Source organism: Plectropomus leopardus, chromosome 13, assembly GCF_008729295.1.
Source record: "Plectropomus leopardus isolate mb chromosome 13, YSFRI_Pleo_2.0, whole genome shotgun sequence".
NCBI classification, from domain to species: Eukaryota; Metazoa; Chordata; class Actinopteri; order Perciformes; family Serranidae; genus Plectropomus; species Plectropomus leopardus.
The window spans coordinates 7,077,547-7,102,443 of NC_056475.1; the positions used below are offsets into that span (position 1 = coordinate 7,077,547).

Genomic DNA, 24,897 nt, shown 5'->3' on the forward strand with positions numbered 1-24,897 from the left:
ATGTCAGCTTTCTTTCTGTTTTATAAATGTGAAATGTATTTAAAGGTTGAAAAGTACAATGTAATTTAAGTGTTACACACTAAAGTTTGTATCCATTAATTTTCCCATCAGTTGTTGATGGAAAACTTATTATTGTAACACCAAACCAACAATTACACGTCACTTCACACTTCAGTCAGGCATGAAAAGATACTATTAAAGTCAATACATCATTTTGCACCAGAACTGTCATGGCGGGATAAAAATATTTTGCCAAAATGTGTCAGTATATATAGGGAGTGAAAATTTACATTTTGGGCGAAAACAAACCAATTTACAAGTGCTTATCAATCAATCATCACTGATGTAAAAACTACGACCCTCAGACGCAGATTTTGTTCCCCCCGACAATATTTACCCTATGAATAGAGCTTTGGTGCACACAGTAAAACATAGTTACATTGTAATAATAGTTATTATGTTTGTTTAAATCTCTATTTGCTATATTGTGACATTAACACAATAGCTGCTCTTGTAGCTTTATTTGCAATTATTATCATACGTTATGCTATGAAGAGACACAAACCCAGAAGTAGAAATAAATTTGTTGCCATTTATCACAATATTGAATTATACTACTTATTACAGTTTTTGAGTTTTTGTACTCAATATCATAGGATATATTAGATCATAGTATGTTTTTTTATGCCACTAGGCTATATAATATGTGTGTGTGTGTGTGTGTGTGTGTGTGTGTGTGTGTGTAGTACATTTAGCATACATAACATGATATATTTTTATATAGGTTACGCTTTTTGTTTGTTTGTTTATATGTTTGTTTGTCGGCTAAATAACATAATTTAAATAACATAATTTCTCAAATTTCTTAAATCTCTTTGTCTTTTTCTCTTTTGTTTCAGCCAGGTTCTCTGGTGCTGCTTAAACAATGTAAAGTCATACCTTATTTTATCTAATCTAATTTTCTTTCTATTCACCTGTGTAAATCTACCTGTGACATGCTACAGAACAACATTTCCCATGATGCCCCGCGTCACTGCCGACCCGCCCCCTTCGTTTGAATGGCAAGTTGTTTGTTTCAGTCCGACCAGCTGCTAACTATTCCAGTCGGAGAGCAAACATGGGGACCAGCGGTCCTCTGCTCTCCATTTAACAGGTCCGACAAGTTCCGGGAAGACGGTGAGGGACGCACTTCCGCTTTCTCGCTTTAGCGTCAAAATAAAAGCACCGTAATTAAAGCGGTATAAAACAATTATTAAGCACATTCCCGTGAGGGGACCTAATGAACATAATTTAGGGCCTTAGCTAAGATTTTAAAAATACTGAAGTCATGAGTCCTAGTCCCTTACCTGTTATTTGAGACTGACAATATCTATTATTAATGTATGTGTTCTTATTTTATTTTTTAAATAATCAACTAGTCTATTAAATGTAAAAAAAAATACTAAATATTCATTGAAAAAATCTTCTTGACATGAGTTGTCAAAGATACAAACTGATTTTTGTCGATATCACAAATAATGTAAAAATATTATTATTATTGACAAAGTGAATATGTACAAAACATCAACCCTAGGTTGAAGTACTTTTCTTTTTTACCCAGTGAATGAAAATTATATACACTGAAAAATAGTGGTTGACTGATTTTTAAAGTTTTCTTAAGAGCTGATACTGATATCGTTTATTAGTAGTTAATGAGACTGATAACCAATATTTGGAACCGATATGCATTTACAACAAAAATCTAAATCTTTCTGTCAGTATTTAGAATTTGGAATATAAAAAACTCCAACACATATAAAGTCAACTGAAAATGTTAATAAAAAAATGAACAAACAATAATACCTCCCTTAGGATTTAAAAAGTAATGGTTTCTTCCATGCTGATACTTTCTTTGTTCATTAAAATAAAATGCCGAAACAGATAATCAGCAAAATGCCAAATATCTGCCCCAATAATCAGCCAGGCCGATAATCTGTCAATCCCTACTGCAAAGCATTATATTTATGTCTCCATTGCTGGTGGGCCATCACGATAAGAGTATGCATAATATAACGTTGATTTTACCACAGAAAAGACTTGATGATCACTCAAATTAGGTGGAAGAAAAAAAGTGAATCTATCAATACTGGTATTGGTTATTGGACAGATGAGTTGTTCTAGGGCTGGGCAATGTGAGCTGAAAATGATATGGCAATATTTTCAGGTTATATCTTGATACACTATATATCTCGATATTTTTAAATCTCCTCAAAAGAAATTAATTAATGCTAGAACTGGGAGACTAAATCGAACATTACAATTTTTTATTTTACCAAATTCCCTTTTTGATGTGACAATATTGTAGGAATGGCAATTGGTACTTTGAAAAAATATTGACACAATTCCATTTTTGATCAATAACCATTAGTTATGAAGTATAATGACTAAGTGGGTAAAGGTAAGTATAAAAACAAGTAGAACTGATTAATAAGTACAGAAATGTACATCACTTTACTGTAATACAACCTTTAAAATCAGGAGGGGGGGGGCACACCATTGATTCCATATCACAATAAAAAAATATCCACTATTTCAAATGATGTATTGTCTAATATCTTAACACAATATAATATCTTTATTTATTGCCCTGCCCTAGTTATTATATATTGGCCAAAAAATCCAATATTGTGCATCCCTAACATTTAGCTTACAGAAATTACAGTGGTGTCTAACTCTCTACCAGGAAACAATTAAACCCAAAATATTATACTATTGGTTTAACTACAGCTCTTTCCTTCAGTGCTCTTAGCTTGTGTTATAGTCTTTTATTCTGAAAAGCTGTGACCGGAAGTGTGCTCGGTCCCGTTGCAGGTTTTGACAGCAGGTCCGTTTTTTACCTCTTTGCTTTCTTTATTCCACCCTGCCTCGCTCTTTCTTTCTCTATTTAATACGCCTGTAGCCTGCCGTGTGTGTGTATTTATTTATTTATGCATCTTATTTGAAAGTATTTTAGGGTTTTTTTTTAACATTTTAGTCGCTCCTTCAAATGAGAAGACGTAAAAGATGGAGCTTCATATTTTAGAGCACAGCTTGAAAGTGGCGAGTATAGAAAAAGAGGGGATCCAGATTTGCACTCACGGATTAATAAAACTCGCTTTCTTGGCCTCCAAAACAAGGTACGTAACTTCTTCAGCGCGACAGCTAACGTGAAGATTACAGTGTGATTTGTGTTTTTGACATGCTCCACGGTGCTGTACGTGTTTACTGTAGCTGTTGTTAACATTATAGCAAACTAATGCCGGCGGCTGCGTGCACTTGTATGCTCGTGTGAAAAGGCAGCGGTGTTAATGTGTGCCCTGTAGTTGTGTTAATGCTCCACAACGCAGTTTTACGTGTTATTTTGTGTGTTTGGTCTCTGCCACCAGTTTCCAGGCCTATCCTTGTTCTGTAGTGTCATTTTGTAGCTTTGTGCCATCTGTAGCTGGGTCGACGCCAGCGGGGGTGTGTGTGTGTCTGTGTGTGCATGTGTGTGTGCAGGCTGTTTTTCCTTCTCTCCGGGCATTTATAACATGTTTTCAACCAAACTTCACCAAGCAGCAGAGGGCATTTACTGTATTTCCTGTCCTGTGAAGTGGCCTGAGGAAACTTTGATGAAATAGCCCTTGCAGTGACATGAAAACAGGCCTGCACACTTGTCATAAACTCTGTTGTGCAGCTTTTATTACCACCATATATTAATATTAATGATAGCCTTTGCAAATTAGTTCACTTTACAGACACACTGGCGTCCCTTACTGTACAAAAGGCAAATTTGGTCAGCACTGTGGCAGTGAGCTAAACTAATCACAGCTCCCTCTGTTCATAGAAGTTTCTGATCAAACACAGTCCGTGCAGATTACTTATTACCTGATGTAACTTTAATTACTCAGTGGATTTTAATGTAACAGGCCTGCAACTAGTGTTGCATTGATACTGGAATTTTTTAACTTCAACACAGTACATTGAAAAATATTGATGTGTGCTACCACGTGGAAAAAATGACATTATGGACATAAAATGTTACCTTTAAAAGATAAATAAAACAAGGTAGTAATGATAACTTTTCTTTTCTGGGTTATACAAAGAGAAGACCAGAATGACTTCAGTAAGAATAAGAAAGAGCGAGACAGTGCAGCTAGTAGTGGTGTAACAATACTGCAGTAAATGACTATTGAAACTGTTTCAAATATTCAGAATTAGCATGCATCAATTAGAGACATGTATTGGCAAGAATATGACAAACAGAATCTCATCCCAACTCGTAAAATACTTTCACTTTGTCAGTGGATCTACATGTTAAAATATGACGCACCAAGTACCATGAGTCAGTTTTGGATGTTTAGGGACAGCGTGTCAATTTACGGCTGTTAAATTCATTACATCTTTTCAAAATACACCTCCGTGTTCACTGGAATTGCAGTTTCTGCTGGTTACATGCATACTGTCTTTTTCAAAATAAACTTATAGGTTTAACACTTCATTTTTAGGTTTACTGCCTTACGTTTAGGCAGCTACAGTTAGCAGTTACATTTAGGAAAAGAAATCATGGTTTGGTTGAAAATTAGTACAGTTGTTACCAACGTCATGTATCATCGTAAGAAAAATTTAGCATGCTACTAGCAAACTATGTTATTAAACAACTCAAATGACTTTTGGTTGCACAGAAACAAACACTGCTCTGGGGTAAATGTCCGGAGGTTTGTTTTTGGGTTTTTTTTTTATGCCATCAGTGGCTTCAGTATTTATAATTATATTATCACAGTCCCGGTAACCTCAATCATCATAGCAGAATTTTTTTTGTAGTAAAAATAGAATAAAATAAAGGTGCTTGCACGATTCTTTTTTTCAAGTGTATCGATATTTTCTCACTCCTCTAGTATAAATAGTTATTTTTGACACCACTAACCAATATTTTCATTATCAATTGATCTGTCAACATCAAGTATCCAAAAACAGAGGAAAATGTACATCACAAATTTATTCCAAGTCTTCAAATGTCTTTTTTGTCCAACCAAAAGTCCAAAAACCTAAATATAATTAGGTAACGATGTTTAGAAACAAGTGAACAGCAGCAAATCCACACATTGGACAATCTGGAGTTAGAGAATGTTTTGTGGTTTTGCTTAAAAAAGAAAACTAATTGACTATCAAAATCCCAACTAAGTAATTAATCAATTAACTGTTAAATTTCTAAACTCAAAAACATAATCTCATCACTGTCAGTTCCTCCTGATTGGATATGCTGGCCCTTTGATTATACACACATCAGGATTTGCATATAAAGTCAGAGTCCTTTTTTTATTCCAATCAAACTACACCATCCAGTTGCTTTTGAAAGTAGTTTGCAGCATTTCCTGTATAGAAAATAGCTGTTTAATCAACACATAAGCTCTCTGTGATTTCCCAGCTTTGCCCACCACCTTTTGAAGTGTGAACCAATTTGTTTTGCTGGTGGAAAAAAAAGCCACAGCTGCCACAACTATTGCACAAGTCCATTTAGAGAAGCTACAGAGCTACATGTTGTTACATTAGCTTAACCCTTTAACGCCTAGATCAATATCAGTTTACTTGTGCTGCATTCAAACGCCTTTCCTAGTTATTTAGACCTCTGAATCATGAGAAAATTGGTCTGGTTTCTTTTAAAATAAATAAATAAACCAGGAAAAACATAAGCAACTTGACAAAAAATGTCCCACAGACCAAAAAAATAGTCAAAGGGGGCCAGGAAATGATCTGAAAATTAGGTGAGGGGGAATATGAGATATTCTCAAAAAATATATTTAAAATAATGTTGCAGAACGAAGAAAATTTTTTTTATTTTTTTTAACTTTAATTTTTACTTTGCTCTACTTTTTTGGTGGTGGTGGGGTTGAGTCTTATTTTTCTTGTACTTTTCCAAATTTTTGGGCCTTTTCTAGTTTAAGTTGCTCATTGCCCTCCCCTCCCAGGTTTGGGGTAAACAAACATAAGCACAATAGCTCTTTAATATGGTATTTTTTATTCACACTTGCAGGGTCTCCCACAGAAAATAGGTCTGCAGAGATGGTTCATGCATGTGATATCTTAGTCGCCATATTTTTCAGTTTCAGGCGTGTGAATAGTGTTAATACCAACATCTAAGTCGTACTTAAGCCTTGGAAACCTCTCTGAAAGCTCTGATAAATCACCTTGTTGTTCAATAATACGGAAGTGCCCAAAAACCAAACAAACATGAATGCCTCACATCAGCCAAAGTCCATCATACAAGGTAATCAAACCCAAACCTGATGAATAAACTGCTGTATGGTCTGTTCTCTGTGTTTTAACCCTCAAACAGCCAACTCAGTCATACAGCTGTGTCCAAATGTCCAAAGCCGTTCATGTCTTAACATAGAGTCCAACAATCTTTGTCCCACAATCAATTCATACAGTGAATTCTGGCCTTAACAATAGCCATGCTCAAAAATTACTCAGGGCATTTATTGTGTAAAAGAGCGCCTCTGCTCTTTTTCCCTAAAGATTAATTCTTTAGGTCTTTATTTATTTCAGGCACACTGGACTGCATACAACATAAAAAACTGCACACCATCACTTTAAAAAGTACTGACATAACTTTATGACACTACATGACACATTTATTAACATAATAATGTACAGCGTGACCCGAACTAGATTTTCAAGACTGATCCTATTATTGATAGTCAGAAAATTCCAACAACCATTTTATCAGACATTGTCCATTTTTTAAGGCTGCATAAACACATCACAGGCATCACATAAGGTCCATTAGATTTGGTTATTATCAAATTAATTCATTCAAATCTGAAACTAAGTCTCATGAGAAATATTGTAAGAAGTTAATTTCTTATGGAAAAAACAACTGCTAAAAATCATTGCAAAGCGGCAACAAACAACATGAAATAGGAGAAATTTGCTTCAGTGAAAAGTGGGACAGAATCAAACTACGTTCAAGCTACCATGTGTGTATTTCAGTTTCTAAGTGAACCAGTACTATCAACTTAATTATTTGAATCACTGAATCCAATAAATGTTATGTTTTTCACGTTATTTACATTGCATTTTTTTAAATTATCCAACATTTTTTCTATTTTGGGAGAGTATATTGTCATGTCATCATGCTGGCATGTGTGTTGTGCATATTATCTGCCGGTACTAAATACTAATAATTTAAAAAGTACTGATAATAATAATACCCCAAACATATCTTAAGCATTTCTGTACTGCAGTTTTTTGTTACGTATTGGCTGACAGCTGCCACTGGCTTATTTGCAATAATCTGTTGATGCATTAATCTGAACAGTTTCTATCAGGTTCTCTTTTTTATTCTGTTTTTTAAGGCATTTTCCCGTTATTCATAGGCCAGTTAGAGAGAGACAGGACTGGTGGGAGAGAGAGGGGAGAATGACACGCAGCAAAGGGCCACAGGTCGGACTCGAGCCTGGGCCGCTGCAGAAGCCTCAAACATATTGGGCGTTTAATTGACATTCGTTGCAACCACATTTTTTAGAGTCTGGAGCAGGAGAGGCAGAACTCACTGTGTCGATGTCAGTGAGGAAGTGAACACATGATAAGTGTGGTTTTGCCTTTCAGCCAACTTGTCACTGGCTGCACGTTACATGAGCAAACAGTCTCACTCTACTGTTACAGGCTTATCATCACAGAACTCTGATATCAATTGTGAATACTTTGATGAGAAGCAACGAGAATGCCAAAGATAGTTTGAAAAATAGTTTGACGTGCATGTGAGGTCCAGTTACAGTTGATTTTTATTCAAAGAACTGGTTCTGGACTGTATCCACATTTACTGCACAATATGTTTGTCACTTGCACAGCCTATTTGTGTCCTGTATATGTGAATATGGACTTAACCTATTGGTAGTATGCAGCGTAGAAGAATGCTTTTTCATATCTGGTATTGGATGTCATATTTGGATGTGACTTATCACATTTTTTGACATTATTAGAAATCTCAGTTTTACCGAGTGCTGCACCAAATATATCCAAAATTGCAGTAGGGTTAAGTGCACTATCCAAATCGCAGTTGCTGCTTTTTTTTGATAAAAGGTAAGATGTGTCACAACATACCATTAAAAATGAAGCATTGTAATGCTAGTGAGATGCTCCAGCCTGCAAATCATATTCCAGTAATTAGGAAAAATGCTCGTTTGGTACAGACCCCAGAAAAAAGGTCTTTATCTTTTTTAAAATATTTTTTTCAGTAAAAAAAAACAAAAACATGCCCATTAAAACTGCGACTCAATACCCACGAAAATGCGTTGGTTTTTTTTCATATCGTGCAGCCCTAATTCACTGCACCCAAAAATGCTTTTTAGTATATCAACCATCTGTAAAACATCAAAAATTGAGCAAATAATGTCACAATTTAACGCTGAGGTTATATGATATACCTATCAAATATGGCAACATAACGAAGTGCATAAGCATAACATAGACTCATTACACCAGAGGCCTTGTGACTAAACCAACCATAGCCTCTGCAACCTGTGCAGAAAACTATCAACTACACAACCACGAAGGAGGCAAAACTCCTGCAATTAAACAAAAATAACCGACAATACACAACCGGACACGATGGCGGGTGCAAAAGCATGACTCAGCAGCAGAAATTCAACATCCCGCCTCTTCTATCAACAGCAGAAGAAAACATCACCAAAGCAGAAAACACAAACTGTAACTCCACAGCAGCTGCACTCACAAACACACAAATTACAGCAAAAACGTACACACCTATGGCGCCGCCCTCCTCCTGAAACACAGTTTGTTGTACTCACCTGTCTGCAGGCTCTGTCAGTCTTTAGCCCCGCGAAAGTCTTCTAAAGTGTGTCCTGGGTCCAGCTTCTCTGTTTCCCAGTATAACCAGTCCACTGAGCCTCTCTGTCCCACTGCGGTCCTCAAAGTTTTTAAATTAGGTCGAGCAGAAAGTCCGAAAGTTACCGAGAAACGTTAAATGTAGAGGAGGATGTACCGCGAGCCTGTTAGCATTGGCGCGGTGGCTACATCCGGCATGCACCTGGGCACGCAAAAACGTGGGTGCGTTTGATTTGGGTCACCTTTGTGGCGTTTCACTACATGGTGCCGGCTCTACTCTTTTCTACTCGCCTTTTTTGGTTTTCCATCCTTTACATTTGTTAACTGCTTACAGTGGTATTAGTAAAATCTTTTTGGCAGTGACCCTGTTATTTACCGCGCGCTGCCATACACGTCATGAAATGTGACGTGTGTCGCCGCGACACTGACATCACGACAGTGTCGCACCGCGTCGCTATAACGACCAGCTACACTGAGGCGGTACTATCTTCTAATGGAAAATGTCCCCCAGAAAAGTACCCGATACCAAAGCGAGTAGAGTACAGTAGAGTAGAGTAGAGCCATGAAGTGGAAATGTGCCTTTTGCATGCCAGTGATACATACAGGTAGACGCAAAAGACTGCAGATAATTTACCTGAAAATTTAGCAAAGCACAATAGCTTAGACGTAAAAATAAAGAAATAAATAAGTAGACGCAAAATAACTTCTTTTGAAATCATAGTTTTTTTTATTAATTATGTTTTTATCATTACATTTTAATAATGATACATTTAATATTATTTATGTTTTATTTTATTTAAGTAAGTAATAATATTAAACGTATACAAAAATCACTTTAAAAAATGATTTAAAAAAAAAGCATCAGTAAAAGAAAAATAACTTTTTTGAAGTTGCAGTTCTTCTTTATTTATATTTTCATTATTTAACTTTAATAATAATAAATGTAGTATTATTTAATTACATTTTATTTTTTTAAATAAGTAATAATACAAAAGTAAAAGTACACAAAAATCAATTTAAAATGACTTTATTTCAAAAAATTTTATTGATATGTCCTAATTATGACAACACTTGAGAGATATTCAACACATTAACTTACATCAACAACTTACAAAATAATAGATGAACTGGTGCAGTACATTTTGTGTTTTAGTTTTTGCAAACACATTAGTTGTGCTTTTTCTCTGCAGCAGGTGGTTTGCAGTGCTTTGCAGTTTAAACTAATTTAAAGACTCCCTGTGAAGTTCCTTATATGCACACAGAATGTGCAGGCTAACTATGCAGACTTGGCCATGTGCTCGATCTCTGCAGTGATTTTTTGTTTCACTTGTTGATTTACATGGAAAGCTGTCATGACAGAATAAAGCGAGTCATTAAATAGTGTTCATATTGTCATGATCATGATTAAAGGAGTGTTATCAACTCAGTCACAAGACAAACACTCCAGTGTTCATCATCCTAATGTCCTGGCTCTGCAAAAACACACTGCAAGTCAAATAAGTGACACTCGACTGCTCATTTTATTCCAAGAGGAAATGTTGGCGTTCCCACAGAAAGCATTGTTGAGTTTTTTCTGTTATTCCCCTGTTGTTTTTCACACCTTTCAGCCAAATATGACGTGTGAGCTTTCAGTAGCTGGCCTGTAAAGATGTGATTATCACAGAAGTGTTGTGCATGGTGTTTTTCCAGTGTGCCACTTTCATTTTATGGTTAAGAAAAAGTCTGCTGGATGATTACGAGCTGATTTTAACAATATCCTCCATTATCTCAGAACCTTTTTTTCTTTTGGTGCATTGAATATTGATTTTAGACAGAAACATAATAAAAAAATATTCCAGAGAAAGGTGATTTTGACAAATTGACATTTAATAAGATGACACATACAGGAGTGCAGAAGTTTTTGCATGTGTTGGCAAATAAATTAAAAAAAGCAACATTTTGATTTAAATGACAAAAAACTGATAAAGTAAACAAAATTACAAATCAGACAAGACATTAGATGCTTGCAGGAGGGGTCAACAGATTATCTGCCTGGCTGAATATCGGGGCCGATCTTTGGCTCTTTGGCATTTTGCAAATTATCTGTATCTTTAATGATCGCTAATAAAATTAATTAATGAAAAAATGTGCGTATTACACCCAACCAACACCAGGGAGTGCAGTCTGCAATACATGCAAAGAAAATGTTAGCACGGGAGGAACTTTTACTTTGTAAAACCTCAGAGGGCTATCTTTACTAATTAATTTTATTCTTTAAATTTTCACTGAACTTTATGAAAACAAGTTTCTGGGAACTTGCTGTATATGATATTGGAAGTTTCAGTTTTAATAAAAACATTTGCTAAATGGAATTTAAACAAATTTTAGTGTTGGAGTTTGTTATATATCCAAATTCTAAATTTCGACAGAAATATTTTCATTTTTATTGTAAATATATATTGGTTCCAAATATCGGTTATTGGTCTCATTAAGTGCTAATAATTGGTATCAGTATCGGTATCGGCCCTGAAAAACAATATTGATCAGCCTCTTATTCTTTGATCTGATGGTGTATCCAGATAAAACGTGAGGGCATCACCAAAGTCATTATTATTCATCCTCTGGGCAACACAAGCATCAGTACCAAATTTCACAGAAATCCATCAAACATATGTTGAGATATTTCAGTCTGGACCAAAGCTAAAGACTGCCTGACAGAACAACACCGCCGTCCTCAAAGTCATGCAGCTACATGGCTAAAAATATTATTTTATAGTTGTTAGGTCATGTTTTTAGCCTTACGTTTGCGAATTCAAAAACATCTCTCCATCATTGAGATTCCTCTCACAGCAGTTGGTATTGGGGAGTTTTATATGCAGCCCTGTGCTGCACTGATAGCTCAGTTATGAGCCTCATATTCAATATAAAGTGATAAAGAAGACATTTACAGGCACAGCTGCAGTCGTGTGTAGCTCCCTGCACATGTCACTAATGCATACTTTCATATGAAACTGTCTCCTTAATTCTCCAGACTGTTTGATGTGTGTGTTATGAATGCTTCAGGGAGCAGCAGAGCTAAAGGAGACGGTAATCGTTCGACAGACTTGATGTAGTGAAGCTTAATCCAGCTTCTTTTTCCTCTTAAATTTTTTCACGCACTATATCCATTGTCTGATCCGTCTTTTCTTTTTCCACCTCTCCCATTCAGATGCAAGTTTTTCAGTTTGACAGAGACTCCGGAGGACTACACCATAATCGTCGACGAGGAAGGCTTTAAAGGTGGGCCTCTTCTTTGTGGATCTTTAAAGTCGCTGTGGCAACCATAGATCGGGCAGCAGGAAAAGATCACATTGTGTAATCTCTGATTCTCACCGGCACCGCGTAGCTTCGGCTGCCAGTGTTTGAGCACACTTTGTCATTATGGATGTGAGGCCAAGCTGCCAGTCGCCGTGTTTTGTGGTTGGCTGATTGAGTGAATTCATGTCATTACACACCCTTTCCCTGGGTGACCCTCCTTGGTTACCCTGGAGACTACAGGCTATTTGTTGCATAACTGGCGCAGGTATTTTCGACTGGTGACTGTCTCCGAGTGTGTAGGTGCCTGTTCTCTGTTGAGCTTAACTGTGAAACTAAAGCCAGGCGATGATTTAGTTGTGATTTTTAACATTTTTAAAGCCTCTAGAGAACACTGGCAAGATGCTGACCTTTTATGTCGACAGAGTATGTATTTTATGGATTTTAATAAGAGATGATTCAGCCTGAGCGCTAATGATGTATGAGAGTTAGTACACAGTTGAGTCCGCTGACGGTAACTTATTGTAGCACACATACATTAAATGTTTGTCATAATATTTATATTATTGAATAACCTGCTTAATCTATTGCATATTAAAGGATATTTTTTAACCCCTTTAAAACTGAGCAAATTGGTTTGATATCTTTCAAAAACATGGGGAAGAGACAACAAGCAATTTAAAAGGCAGTATTATAAATACTCTATTATAAATAATTATTATTTTAATGAATGATTAATCTACCAATAGTTTTGTTAGTGAAACATCAAAATAATAGGAGAACAATGTCCTTAAATTGCTTATTTTTTACGACAGTCCAAAAATATTATTTATATATGATTTAATTTTTAAAAAAGCAGTCAATCCTCAATCCTAATATTTGGGGATTTTGGAGGAGGAAAATGACAAACACTACATTTTCTTTCAAGAAAGTCATTGATGAATCTTCAGATCGTTACAGCTTTAATCAGTATTATGATCATAATTTCAAACATGACAAAAGAAGCTCAAGAAGACAAGAAGAGTCATCGAGTCAGCAAACGGACTCAGTAATGTCTAAGATAAGCTAAAATTAGCCACCATGAGCTACTGGTCATACCAGACAAAGTATTTCTGACCATGTTGCACTGAGAGATTGTGTGTTTGATTGCTCATGCTTTGTAAGAGGAACAGTGTGCTGCTTTTGCCTCATTATCTTAATAATATAGATGAAGAGCAGGTTTAACTCAAATCTCAAATTTCCTTGACTCTTTCTGAATGAGCTCTTTTAAATGACTTCAAAATGTAAAATCCAAACAGGGAACGGTACCACTGTCTAGACAGGAATTCAGGAAGATGGCAGAAAAGCAGCTACACAGCCTGTGACTGACAGAAGAGTGGAGGGTGGAGTCTGAGAATAATATTGTATAACTTCAGATTATAAAACAGCACTCAGTATAAAAAACAAAAAAGTATGTTTATAAAAGATGGAAAAACAGGAACCTGAACACATAAAAAATTAGGAACAATCATTAGTCATGCTCTTTGCTCACCCAAACTTCCCAGTTTCTTTTCTATTTATTCCAAACTGGAGTTAAAAAAATATTACTACTTACTACTAAATATTATCACTTGTGTTTATCAGAAAAGAGCTATAAAAAGTTTTAAGAGTTTCATGAAGTTGCTGCAGGTTAAATCACTGTTATATTATAACAGTGATTATATATTACTGTATTATATATTACTGTTATATACTGTATATATTATAAAGAGAAATAAGTCTTTTGACACTGTGGGTTCTGGTGTGAAGCCTCATAGCCACTTTTATTGAGCCTTAAATCAGTTTAAATCTCTTCTCTGTTTTTTTTTTTTTTTTTTTTTTTGACCATTTTTGACTATTTTCTTTTCCCAGAGTTGCCCCAGTCGGAGCACATCAGTGTTGCTGACGCCACATGGTTGGCCCTCAATGTGGTGTCAGGGGGTGGCAACGCCTCCAACTCGCAACCCATCGGAGTCACCAAAATCGCAAAATCGGTTATTGCACCGCTGGCCGACCACAACATCTCTGTTTTCATGCTGTCGACGTATCAGACGGACTTTATTCTGGTGAGTGTGCATAATAACATTCAAGATACTTCTGTTGTACTATTTTAACAGTAACACTGGTAAATCGAGGTATTTCCTATGAATCCTTTGTGCATGTGAAGGTATTCCTACACAGGAACTGCAGACCCTGCCACTAACAATGAAAACTGTTATATAGAGCAGCAATTATAGAATTTAAATTGCTCAAAGGCTTAGTGGAAAAAAATAACAGCCTAAATTACTATCAAACAAAAATAGCAGAAACTCTTTTCAATAGTGACAAATTCTACCCTTCAGTTATTTGGTGACAGATTTTTAGCCCAGATTTAATTTAAAGTCCCTGTAAACGAGAGGTTTCGCCTGGATTGGAATACACTGCATGCATGAGCAACACATGACGGCAACCTCGCCGAACTGCAGCGTGTTTTACATTCAGGGTGTTCACGCTGGCAGCGTTTTTGCTGAGATGCTTTTGCAGAGCTGCCTGCTGCTATGAGTACTGTATTTCCACATTCATAAGAACATATTCTGCTGATTTTTATAGTCGTGCAAGCTCCTGCATTGTCAACAACACGGTCCTGCAAATGTTTCACAATAAAATGCCTTGTGTCAACAACTGATGGGATTCTGTCAACAGAAACGTTGTCATAGATCTTTTGTTGTCATTGTATATTACTTCACAACAAAATTTAGTTTGGCGGCAACTGTCAGATGTAGCAGCTTCAATATAAATAGAAATATACAAAATAGACAAATGAAAGAATCGTGGCAGATAAAGTCCACAAAAGACTGGGATTTTGATGTTACAATACTCATACACTAATTTTTTGACATGTATTTGGTACTTAACAAGAGACAAATGATCAGTTATTCCGAAAAAAAAAGTTAAATAACAAATAGCTCAGACATTACAACCTTAACATTAACAGTATAAACTTGGATGCATTTCTTTTTTTCTCTTATAATTTCTTTATTTTCTTCTTCAGTAGATTCTCTAAGGCCTATTATAACGTTATTGGGGTGCCGGCAGGGCTGGGGGGCTATTGTTGTGTATTTATGTGTTTGTTATTTGTTCTCAATGTTAAAAAATTAAAAAGTTGACAACAAAAAAAACTTGGATGCATTTGATCTGAACTTCCACTTGCCTTTAGATGCAATACTTAAGCTGATCATACATGTTTAAAAGATCATTATTGATGAGGATTTGATGCTTCAAGAGATGCATTATTTGTCTATTATGCAACCACTGGCAACACAATTGTCTGCATCCCCAGTGCACGACATGAAAAAGCAATAACCTAGGATATGTTGTACCTCTCATAGGCCCACTTCCTTTTGATTTAGGAAGAAATCCTCTCTCATACCAAAGCCTTTCTGGCCACAGGGAATGTTTTTTTATTGCCTTCTTTAGTGGAAAAACAAGGTCTGCTGAACAGCTCTGGCATGTTTATGAAAATGAAAGAAAAAAAAACCTGCGTCGATGTTGAAAATCTGTTACATAATGTGGATCAGCGGCTCAGCCTCTTGCTGGAATTCCAGGTATCATACTCGGGCCTGTTTCCTGTCTCCATACTGGCTGCTCCTGCCCACAATCCTAATTATTGGTATATCAGATCAAAAGAGGCAAAAAAAAAGAAACCATGCTGTGTTCACCCTGTCGCCCACACCCAACAAACATCATCTCTCTCTGTCCTTGTCTCACGCTGTGTCGGATTGCATTACTGGATCTCTGAGCAGACCAAAAGACAGACCAGCTTAGGCTGTGTGTGTGTGTGTGTGTGTGTGTGTGTGTGTGTGTGTGTGTGTGTGTGTGTGTGTGTGTGTGTGTGTGTGTGTGTGTGTGTGTGTGTGTGTGTGTGTGTGTGTGTGTGTGTGTGTTTCTTTCACTGTTAGGATCTTTTGTGTTGCAATAAAGCAGTAAAACCCGACCCAAATGTTCAATACACTCATTTAGACCGAGCTATGAGTATCCCGACTGAGGTAACCAGCTACACACCAGATTCTCTCTCACACACACACACACACACAAAATTCAACTGATGTAATAGCTGTCACCCACAGTAAAGAAAGCAAGCACTCTTTCTTTCACCAAAGTTCATCTTTGTATCAAAAAAAGAGCTTATTGTTCTATTAAAATATACAGCTCCATTATTTCCTCTAGTTTAGAAACTGGTTTTCATGACAGCAAATGAAAAACATCTTTATAGTATATATTGTGCCGAAGCAATTTACAGTAACTCTTAAACTAATATAAATGTTTGCTACTAATGTCGGGAATGTCTGACTAATGTGATACCGGCACCTGCTGTAATGAATTGGTAGATTAACTGTAATTTTTACTGTGAAGACACTTCCTTTGTTGTGTTTGTTTGTTTCTGTCTTTTGATTATGTGTTAAAACTATTTTGTTCAAATGTCCATGTTAAAAACATCAATAAAATAAAAATAAAATAAAACTAAGATCCACCCCAGCCAAAAAAGTGGATTTTTTTCCTGTTATTTGATGGCATACAAAGCCATGCAAACACAATTTTGATGTTTTATGTTTTTTGATGGAAAAAAATCACTGAAAATCTATTAATGTATCTACATGCCCTACATAAAATTATATTTCAAACTTTTCCATTGACCAACGTCTTTCTCTAAGACAAGATGTCTGAAAAACTAATGACTTAATTTCCATTAATTTAGCAATCGATGTTTATTGTCCCGCAAAGATTAACCCTAAAGGGATAGTTTGGATCTTCTGAAGTAGTATGAGGATTTTTCAGTGTGTTATCTACCTTAGACGTGAGTCGCTTCTTTAGCTCACCTCATTCTTTTTTTTTTGTCCCCAGGTTCGAGAGCGAGACCTGCCGATGGTCATGCACACGCTGTCTTCCGAATTCACTTTGCTTCGGGTGGTCAACGGAGAGACTGTTGCTGTTCACGATCTGGGAGTCACCAATGGCTTCGTAAAGCCTAAACTTGGTAAGAGTAAAAAAACAAACATTAATATGAATATTTTTCTACAGAAGCGAGCTGTTTAAGAATGATGACATGCAGAAAGTGGCCGCAGTTAACAGCAACACAAACAGGCTGCACAGATAAAAAACATATTAAAAATGCATATTAAACAATGTTGTTAAAGGTTTGTTGGACTCATTTTGCTCGACACATATCTGCAGTTTGTTTATGTCTTTTAAACATCATAATGCATGCTGAGAGATTTTACTAAACGTATTTTACAAATATCAATATGAGAATGATGTTTCCCTGGAAGCAGTTTGACAAAACTATCTCAACTTTAAGACTTCTTGTACATATTCGTTTAGAGGTTTAGCCTAAATGGTCATTCTTTATCTTGGACATAGACGTTTCCAAAAATGTGATGAGATTTAAGGGTCATTATTGCCATATAGATGTTTTATTAAATTGCTTCTTGGCTATATTCTGTCTCTGATCCCTCTTCAATAATTAATAATTAAAAATAAATATTAAAAATAATCAAACTGTTGTTGTTGTTTTTTGTTTTTTTTTCCCCAGTGCCCCGTCCCATCATTCACCCCTTATCTAGTCCCAGCAACATGTTCTGTGTGACCAGCCTGGACCCGGACACACTGCCCTCTGTAGCCACCCTGCTCATGGACGTCATGTTTTACTCCGGAGGGTAAGAAAGCAAAAAGATTTTGTGACAAGTGAAATTAACTATCGCTTTTTAAGAGTTGGCAATGCAAGTAAATCTGGTAAATCCGGCTTAACTGAACAGTTGTGGCTTCTTAGTAAAATTTAGGAAACTGATTCCCTTAGATAAATAAAGTGTGTAAACAAAGAATGATTAGTTGGCAGGATTCACAAAATGCCATTTGGAGCATTCAGAATAAATGTTTCTCTCTGACTTTACTTAAAGCTTTCAACAGAGCTCCATTTATCACAATTACCAATATTTGTTAATCACATTAATCAGTCACATTTGCATATTCTTAAACATGTTAACAAAACAGAACTTGCTGATTTTGTAACTCCATCACACACAAATTAATTCTCCCTGCCATGATGCAAAATACATAAACCTTACACACAAACTGATCATTTTCAGTGTTACAACAGGATAAAAGACATTTCCATCATTACCTGTCGACGCCTCAGCTGGTTTTAAAGTCACACAAATGAAAATGTGTGAAAGCTAACTGGACATGACTGTAAGTGTGAGGTCATTAAAGGTGTGAGATCACCTGAATGTGATTTCTGCGTCACCGGTTCGACCACGTTAAGTGATGTGTCCCTCTGTGTCCAGGCCGAAGGAGGCCGGAGCATCTGGCGAGGACTCCAACCACATCCGCTTCTTCTCCTTCTCCCTGATCGAGGGCTACATCTCACTGGTCATGGACGAACAGACAACTCAAAGGTGGAAAAAACAAACAATTATTTTTATTCCTGCTGCGAAATTAAGCCCAAGATGTTGTTTTCTTTTAGTCAGTCACACTGGGACGTTATGTCTACGCAGGGGGAAGGAATTTATGATTGTTGTTTGAGGGGGCGATTAGTTTGTTGCTAAGCAATAGCAGAGCAGTTGAGCATATACAATGTACTTAAGTCACAGTGGGTTTCAGTCTGACTCATTTATTCTCCGCTGCGTCCCCCTCGTTCTCACAGAATACTCTCTAATTAAGCAGAAAGGCCATAAAGAAACCTGAGCAGCTGCAGATCCCATGTGGTGGCTCCTCTATTACGTCTGATCATAGATCGTCCATTCATAAATGAGGTGTCCTTTATATGGGTCGGCAATGTCTTTAAGCCATGCGGAGGTAAAATAATAATTGGACCCAACTTTTATTATGTTTCTTAAAGTTTATATTTTGCTCCTGCAGCATGTAGGTCAGCCTCGTCCCCACGTTTATGTAAGACCTAATGTGCTGCCTTAAAGGAATAGGTCACCCATTTTACGCCACTTTACAATGGCTCTCTCATTCAGTACGGCCGGCTGAACAGCGGTAACATAGCTCACCTGCTGATGTCCACCTGAATGGTTAATAGTTAGCTTCTCCTGCTGCAGCTGCACACAGGATCCGCTCACTGTGCCAGGTGTCTGACAATTGTTAACTAGAGCAAAACAAAGAAATGCTTTAAAGGAAAGTGAGGCGCTCAGAAATGTATGTAAAATAGATAATTTAACATGTTAAAAGTTTAGAATTAAAGTCCAACCTAAATTATTCTTTCATTTACGGAAGCAAATAGATCTGCTCTGTTAAGTATAGTCTTTTTGCCAGTCTACAGAGCCCCTATTGTGAACCCCGAAATGTTGAGTACCCCAAAGTTTTAGAGTCCGAAGGTAAAATATGGGTCCCCAACATCAAGAAAAGTTGGGATGCTAACTTGCATATGCTGGGCAATTTGCATAGTTTGCAGCATTTACACAAATGCATTGTCAGTTTGACAGTAATGGTCTAAAAAATACAATTATTCTATTCATGTCTTTATAAACATGGTACAGTTTAAAACTTATTTGAAGTTATTTCAAAACATAAAGCAGATAGAGTAAAGTTAACTGTCTAATTCAGTAAATCCAGCACCTCTTAAACATCTTAGTTGAATTTAAATTAATAAAAAATAAGCCTAACTGCAGTTTAAATATGTAGACTTCTGGTTTAAATAATCCATTCTGAATTTGGAAACTACCAGAAATGGATTCAGTGTTCTCAATAACCCCCAAAACCACCACAATGATGTCTAAATTGGCCAAGCAGTTGTTTGATTACTGTCAATACATGCAATTATGATGCAAATGTGGCACAAACGTCCACTTGGACTCAAGAACGAACTGATTGCATTTTCGTGGCTGAAGGTGATTCTAGTAGGTTATATAATAACACCCCGTCTGTGTATTAATCAATAAAATGCCATGGTTATCCATTCACTGTGTTAACATCACAACTTGTTGAACAAGCTCAAGATATATTCTGCCCCATAAACCAAACTGTGATATTTACGCTACATACTATTACATTCAAATTTAACATTTATATTGAACTCTCATCTGAATGTTTTTTGCACTTTGTTTTCTTCAAGGTTTCCAAACAACGTCCTCTTCACCAGTGCTTCTGGTGAGCTTTGGAAAATGGTTCGCATCGGGGGACAACCTTTAGGATTTGGTGAGTTTTAATTGCTAAAAGGCCAGTTTGGCGTGTCTACCCAATATGATAGTTAAATTATTAGTACCAGTATTACAGTGAACGCTCACAAAGATGTGCTCAAATTATATATAAGCGCAGCCTCTCAAACCGCCTGTTTTTCAGAGAATTTCACACCCTACAATGACTGCATCTCTCAGCAGCAGTCAACAACAAATTAAAACAATTTCTTCAGCTGTCAGGATCAGAGATGATCTTAAAACATCTGTCGAGAAATCTGTTCGCCTGGTGTTGTTGGTGCTGCCTGTCTTCGTGATCCAAACAAGCAGCCAACACAAGAAAGATGATGACAACGCCCTGTTTTTCAGTTAATAGTGTTAAATAACACTGAAAATCAGACGAGTGGTGTTAATAAAGTGGAGCTCAGATTGGGAACCGCTGCTGTGCTTCTTCAACACGCATTTAAATGATGATGCACAGTGTGATTTTTTTTTTCTGCAGATGAGTGCGGCATCGTGGCTCAAATATCAGAACCCTTGGCAACGGCTGACATTCCAGCTTACTACATTAGTACCTTCAAGTTTGACCACGCCCTGGTAAGACGGGAACCTCACTATGTACCACAAAGCTTTGTAGTCAAAACGTTGTGTATGTGCTGTAGACCTACAAGAGAAGGTTATTTCATCTGATAGCTGATTAACAGGAAATACTTATTTTGATCCCAAATGTGAATCATTTTTCAAGCCAAAACACCATATATTTGAAGGTTTCAGACTCTTAAATATTAGAATTAGCTGATTTTGTTGTTATGTTACGATAGATTTAATGTTTTGGGATTTTGGACTGTTGGACGGATCAAACAGGACATTTAAAGGATGTCACGTCAAGTGTTTTGCAGACAAAATGAATAATCACTTAATTGGAGACATTTGATTTCATGCTGAGCTTTACGAGAGTGGAAGTATGCAAAGGCAGCAGATTCTGATTCTCTACTGCACCGATTTAGAAAAACTATTGAGCTAAATCATGAAGTAATCAAGTTATAAAAGTTACAGTGGTGCCCCATATTTTTCTAACAACAAGCCAATGCATATTTAAGTTTCCACAACGTCCCATCAGATAATCGATTGCAAGTTTGCTTGTTGAGCCGATTTCAGACCAAAGATTCGAAATGAGACAAAAACAAGATAAAATTGTTGTCTATGTTTTCACCAACCTGCAAGTAACTGAAAAAAAGTCTTCGCTGCCTTTGCCTACTTTCACTCAAGAGGCCTAGAGTCATACGCTGCTGTCAGATTGTCAGAAAACCTCGTTCGTATCTTCCAGGTTCCCGAAGAAAACATCCAAAGTGTGATCGGAGCTCTGCGGACCAAGAGCACGGCACAGTGAAGAAACCGATGACCGTTTTCAAAGTCATTTCGTTCAAACGTTTATCATGTCCAAAAAGTGCCAAGAGCTTATTTTAGCGAACTACTGTGGATCGGCTCTGAAAGGAAGGGATCTAACCACGAAGCGTGGGTGGCGTACCGGGGAGGGGGGGAGTGTGACGGTGTGTTAGGGATGCCTGTGTTACTCGATCATTTTCTTTGCCCCCTTCCTTCCCCCGACACTCGAGGCCCTCCACTGCCTGCTCTGGTAGTTGTTGCTTTAGTTTACCAGACTGAATATGTTTCTTTTCCTCTCTAAAGCTGCTTCTTCCCACTCCCTGACCCCCACGAGCACCATACTGTATTAGTTACATAATTCCTCTTGCGGAAGGATGACGAATGTACTCTCAAAAACGAAATATATATTATAAGCTCTCCATTCATTTCCACAGGTCATTTCTCAGTGCCAAGATGTTTGAATGCCTAAACTGATGCCTTTGTCAAAATACTATACTTGTGTGCAATTGTAGGAGACAATTCTTTGAGACAGCTGGCGGTGTGACGCAGCACTTGGTTGAGTAATAAGGTTTTGTTTTTTGTTTTGCTTCGAGTAGCTGTTGAACATCTTTCATTTAGAGCAATGATCTGACAGTCCGTTGTTAAATTTAGATGCTTGATTTGGTGGAACATGAAGTGAATCCATGATCTCGATGAGGAAATGATCGTTTTTGTGTTTTAAAAAGTTACATGCAGTCACACTGTGAGCAACCTGGTCGATGGTCGTTTGAAAGGGGCAGATTTTATGTACTTATACAACATTTATATTAATAGATTATTTGGCTGGCAGGACAATTTATGTAGTGTAAATTAATGGTTTCAGAGTTGCGCTTCAGAGTCAGGCCAAAATTTGAACTTGTCCATTACTGTGGTTATTAAAAAAAAATACTTTAGAAACTAATGAGATTCTGATCAGTCTCAGCTCAGCTTTGTGTTTAGTAATAATTTAGTATACCACTAAAGTGAACACAGTAAACATAAACTGCTGCACATTAGCATGTTAACTTTGTCATTGTGATAACACCTGTTGCCAGTCATAGATACAGCGACATTTTTTCATTACACAGCAAAACAACTACTATTACAACAATTTAAAAAAGTTAATATTTTTTAAATAAAAAGCAGACATTTAGTAACAATTCATGTCCAATACAAAATGTCGTCTAGGATAAATTTCAGAATTTAGCATCATATCTAGACACCATATTAAAAACATCATCATATTTGAAAATATAATAGGCTTCCATTTACATTAGTGCACAAACTAAGCAAGAGATACAAAAAAAAAAGAAGTAACCACCACATTTTCACTGACCTCCATGCTGCTTTCTACTGTTTGCTAACCTGTTTTCTGGCCTGTTTTTGATGTCGAATGTGACACACCAGTAAAAATAAACAAAAAACACATACACACATTCACAGAAAACATACTGTTCTGCTGCAGAGCCGTGTACACAGCTCTTGTCTACTGGCAATAAGAAAATAGTCTATAGCCTATTTAGTGGGTTTTCCCATGTTTAAAAAACTAATTTTGGTGGAAAAGGGGTATAATTAATGCATATGTCTCTTTTGTTAAATCTGAACAGACAAGTCAAATCAACTTTTTGTAGTGTTATGGAGAGTTACATACTCTAAACACTCCTCCAACAAGCTTTACTGTAAATATGAAATGGTTGCATTTTCTGGTCGGTTTCGATGACTTGACGGTCACGTTGCTCACAGTGTGAAGCCGCAATAAGTCCTGCTAAAAAAATGCAATGATGAAAATGTTTGCATCTACAGTAGTAATAAATTACTGAGCCACTTTGACAATGTAATATAAAAATAATGACATAAACATAAGCTATGGTTCACACAGGGAAGGAGCCCTGGTGTCCATCACGGTGTTGAAGCTGCCCCTCCCCGGCCCCAGTCTGCACTTTAACGCAGGTCCCACCCCCACAGGCCTGCTGTACTGATGTGAAAACGGGGGAGGGCTATTTACTGTAGAGATCCTGTCCAGACGGGGAGATTTCTGTTGGTCTTAAACATTTGGTGATAATGTTTTTCTTTCTTTTCTTTTGTTTTCACGCCACCTTGCACCTAACAACAACCTCTCTTCTGATCAGATGTGATTAGTAGAAACCCTGTATTTATCAGTGTTAAAACAGGAAGAAGGTGACATTTCTTCTGATTCCATTTCAAAGACAAAAGTTGAAAGCTTTTCATTTGGAGCTTCTTGTGTGAAAAAAAAAATAAACAAGCTTTTTTTTTTTTTGGAGCTTGTTGCGTGTTCAGTTTTCACCAATGTGTCATTTTTACTGTCTTTAGTTAACAACAGGGATTGTCCTCTCACTGTTATTTGCTCCCAATGTGTACTTTAATCAATAAACTCGTGACATCTCTGCACAAAGTGGTCGTCAGAGCCTCAAGAATCACTATAAATCAGATTTGTCTGTCCAATTTTGGAGTATTTTGACATATAAAAAACAGGAAAATAACACTATAAATACACACAAACTCATCTTTGAGATAATAAAATGCAACAACATGAACCGTGTATTAATATCTTCACTAATGAGGAGCACTGAATGCACAATAAGGGAACAGAATAGTAGATGTAGCAGGGACACAACCTGAAAAACAAGCGCTGCACAAACTCTGAGTGAAGGATGTCATCGGGTGCTTATAATAAACCACCGAGTACAAACAGCAGCAGTATGTTGCCGAGATTTTCTCTGACAATGTCTGTTACATCAGTACTTCATCAGTTCAACAGCAGCTTGTTTTCTCCGAGCGAAAAGACACTTTAAAAAGCTCTCTGAGCTCTGACAGCCACATGCTTGAAAATAAGCATCTGAAAAATACAGCTGGTGTTTCTTCATGGGAAATATCGATCTACAATGTCGGCGTGCTGATAGCAGCAGTGTGTTGCCGAGATTTTCTCTGACAATGTCTGTTACATCAGTACTTCATCAGTTCAACGTGTGTGTGTATATATATATATATATACCTACTGAAAAAGAAACTACAAATGTTCAGTTCTTAAAATTAAATAAATGCTCTCTTGAGGATGAATCCGAGTAATTAAGGTGACCAAAGATATTTGTTTTTGTTGCATTATCTGGTTCAAACTTCCAAACAGCCCTAAAAGTAATATTCAGATTTTTATTAAATTTGTTGCGGATGATCATCATCCCGG

The 24,897-nt window shown here is 36.8% G+C and overlaps 1 protein-coding gene across 1 annotated transcript; it reads left to right on the forward strand.

Moving 5' to 3' along the window:
* Positions 1–2,844: 2,844 nt before the first annotated feature.
* castor2 (cytosolic arginine sensor for mTORC1 subunit 2) lies at positions 2,845–24,245 on the forward strand. Its single transcript, XM_042499042.1, has 9 exons — positions 2,845–3,155; positions 12,035–12,105; positions 14,011–14,204; positions 17,020–17,152; positions 17,708–17,831; positions 18,459–18,569; positions 20,231–20,313; positions 20,794–20,888; positions 21,619–24,245. The coding sequence occupies exons 1-9, from the start codon at positions 3,043–3,045 to the stop codon at positions 21,679–21,681; spliced, it is 987 nt and encodes a 328-aa protein (XP_042354976.1). The 5' UTR covers positions 2,845–3,042; the 3' UTR covers positions 21,682–24,245.
* The last annotated feature ends 652 nt before the right edge of the window (positions 24,246–24,897 follow it).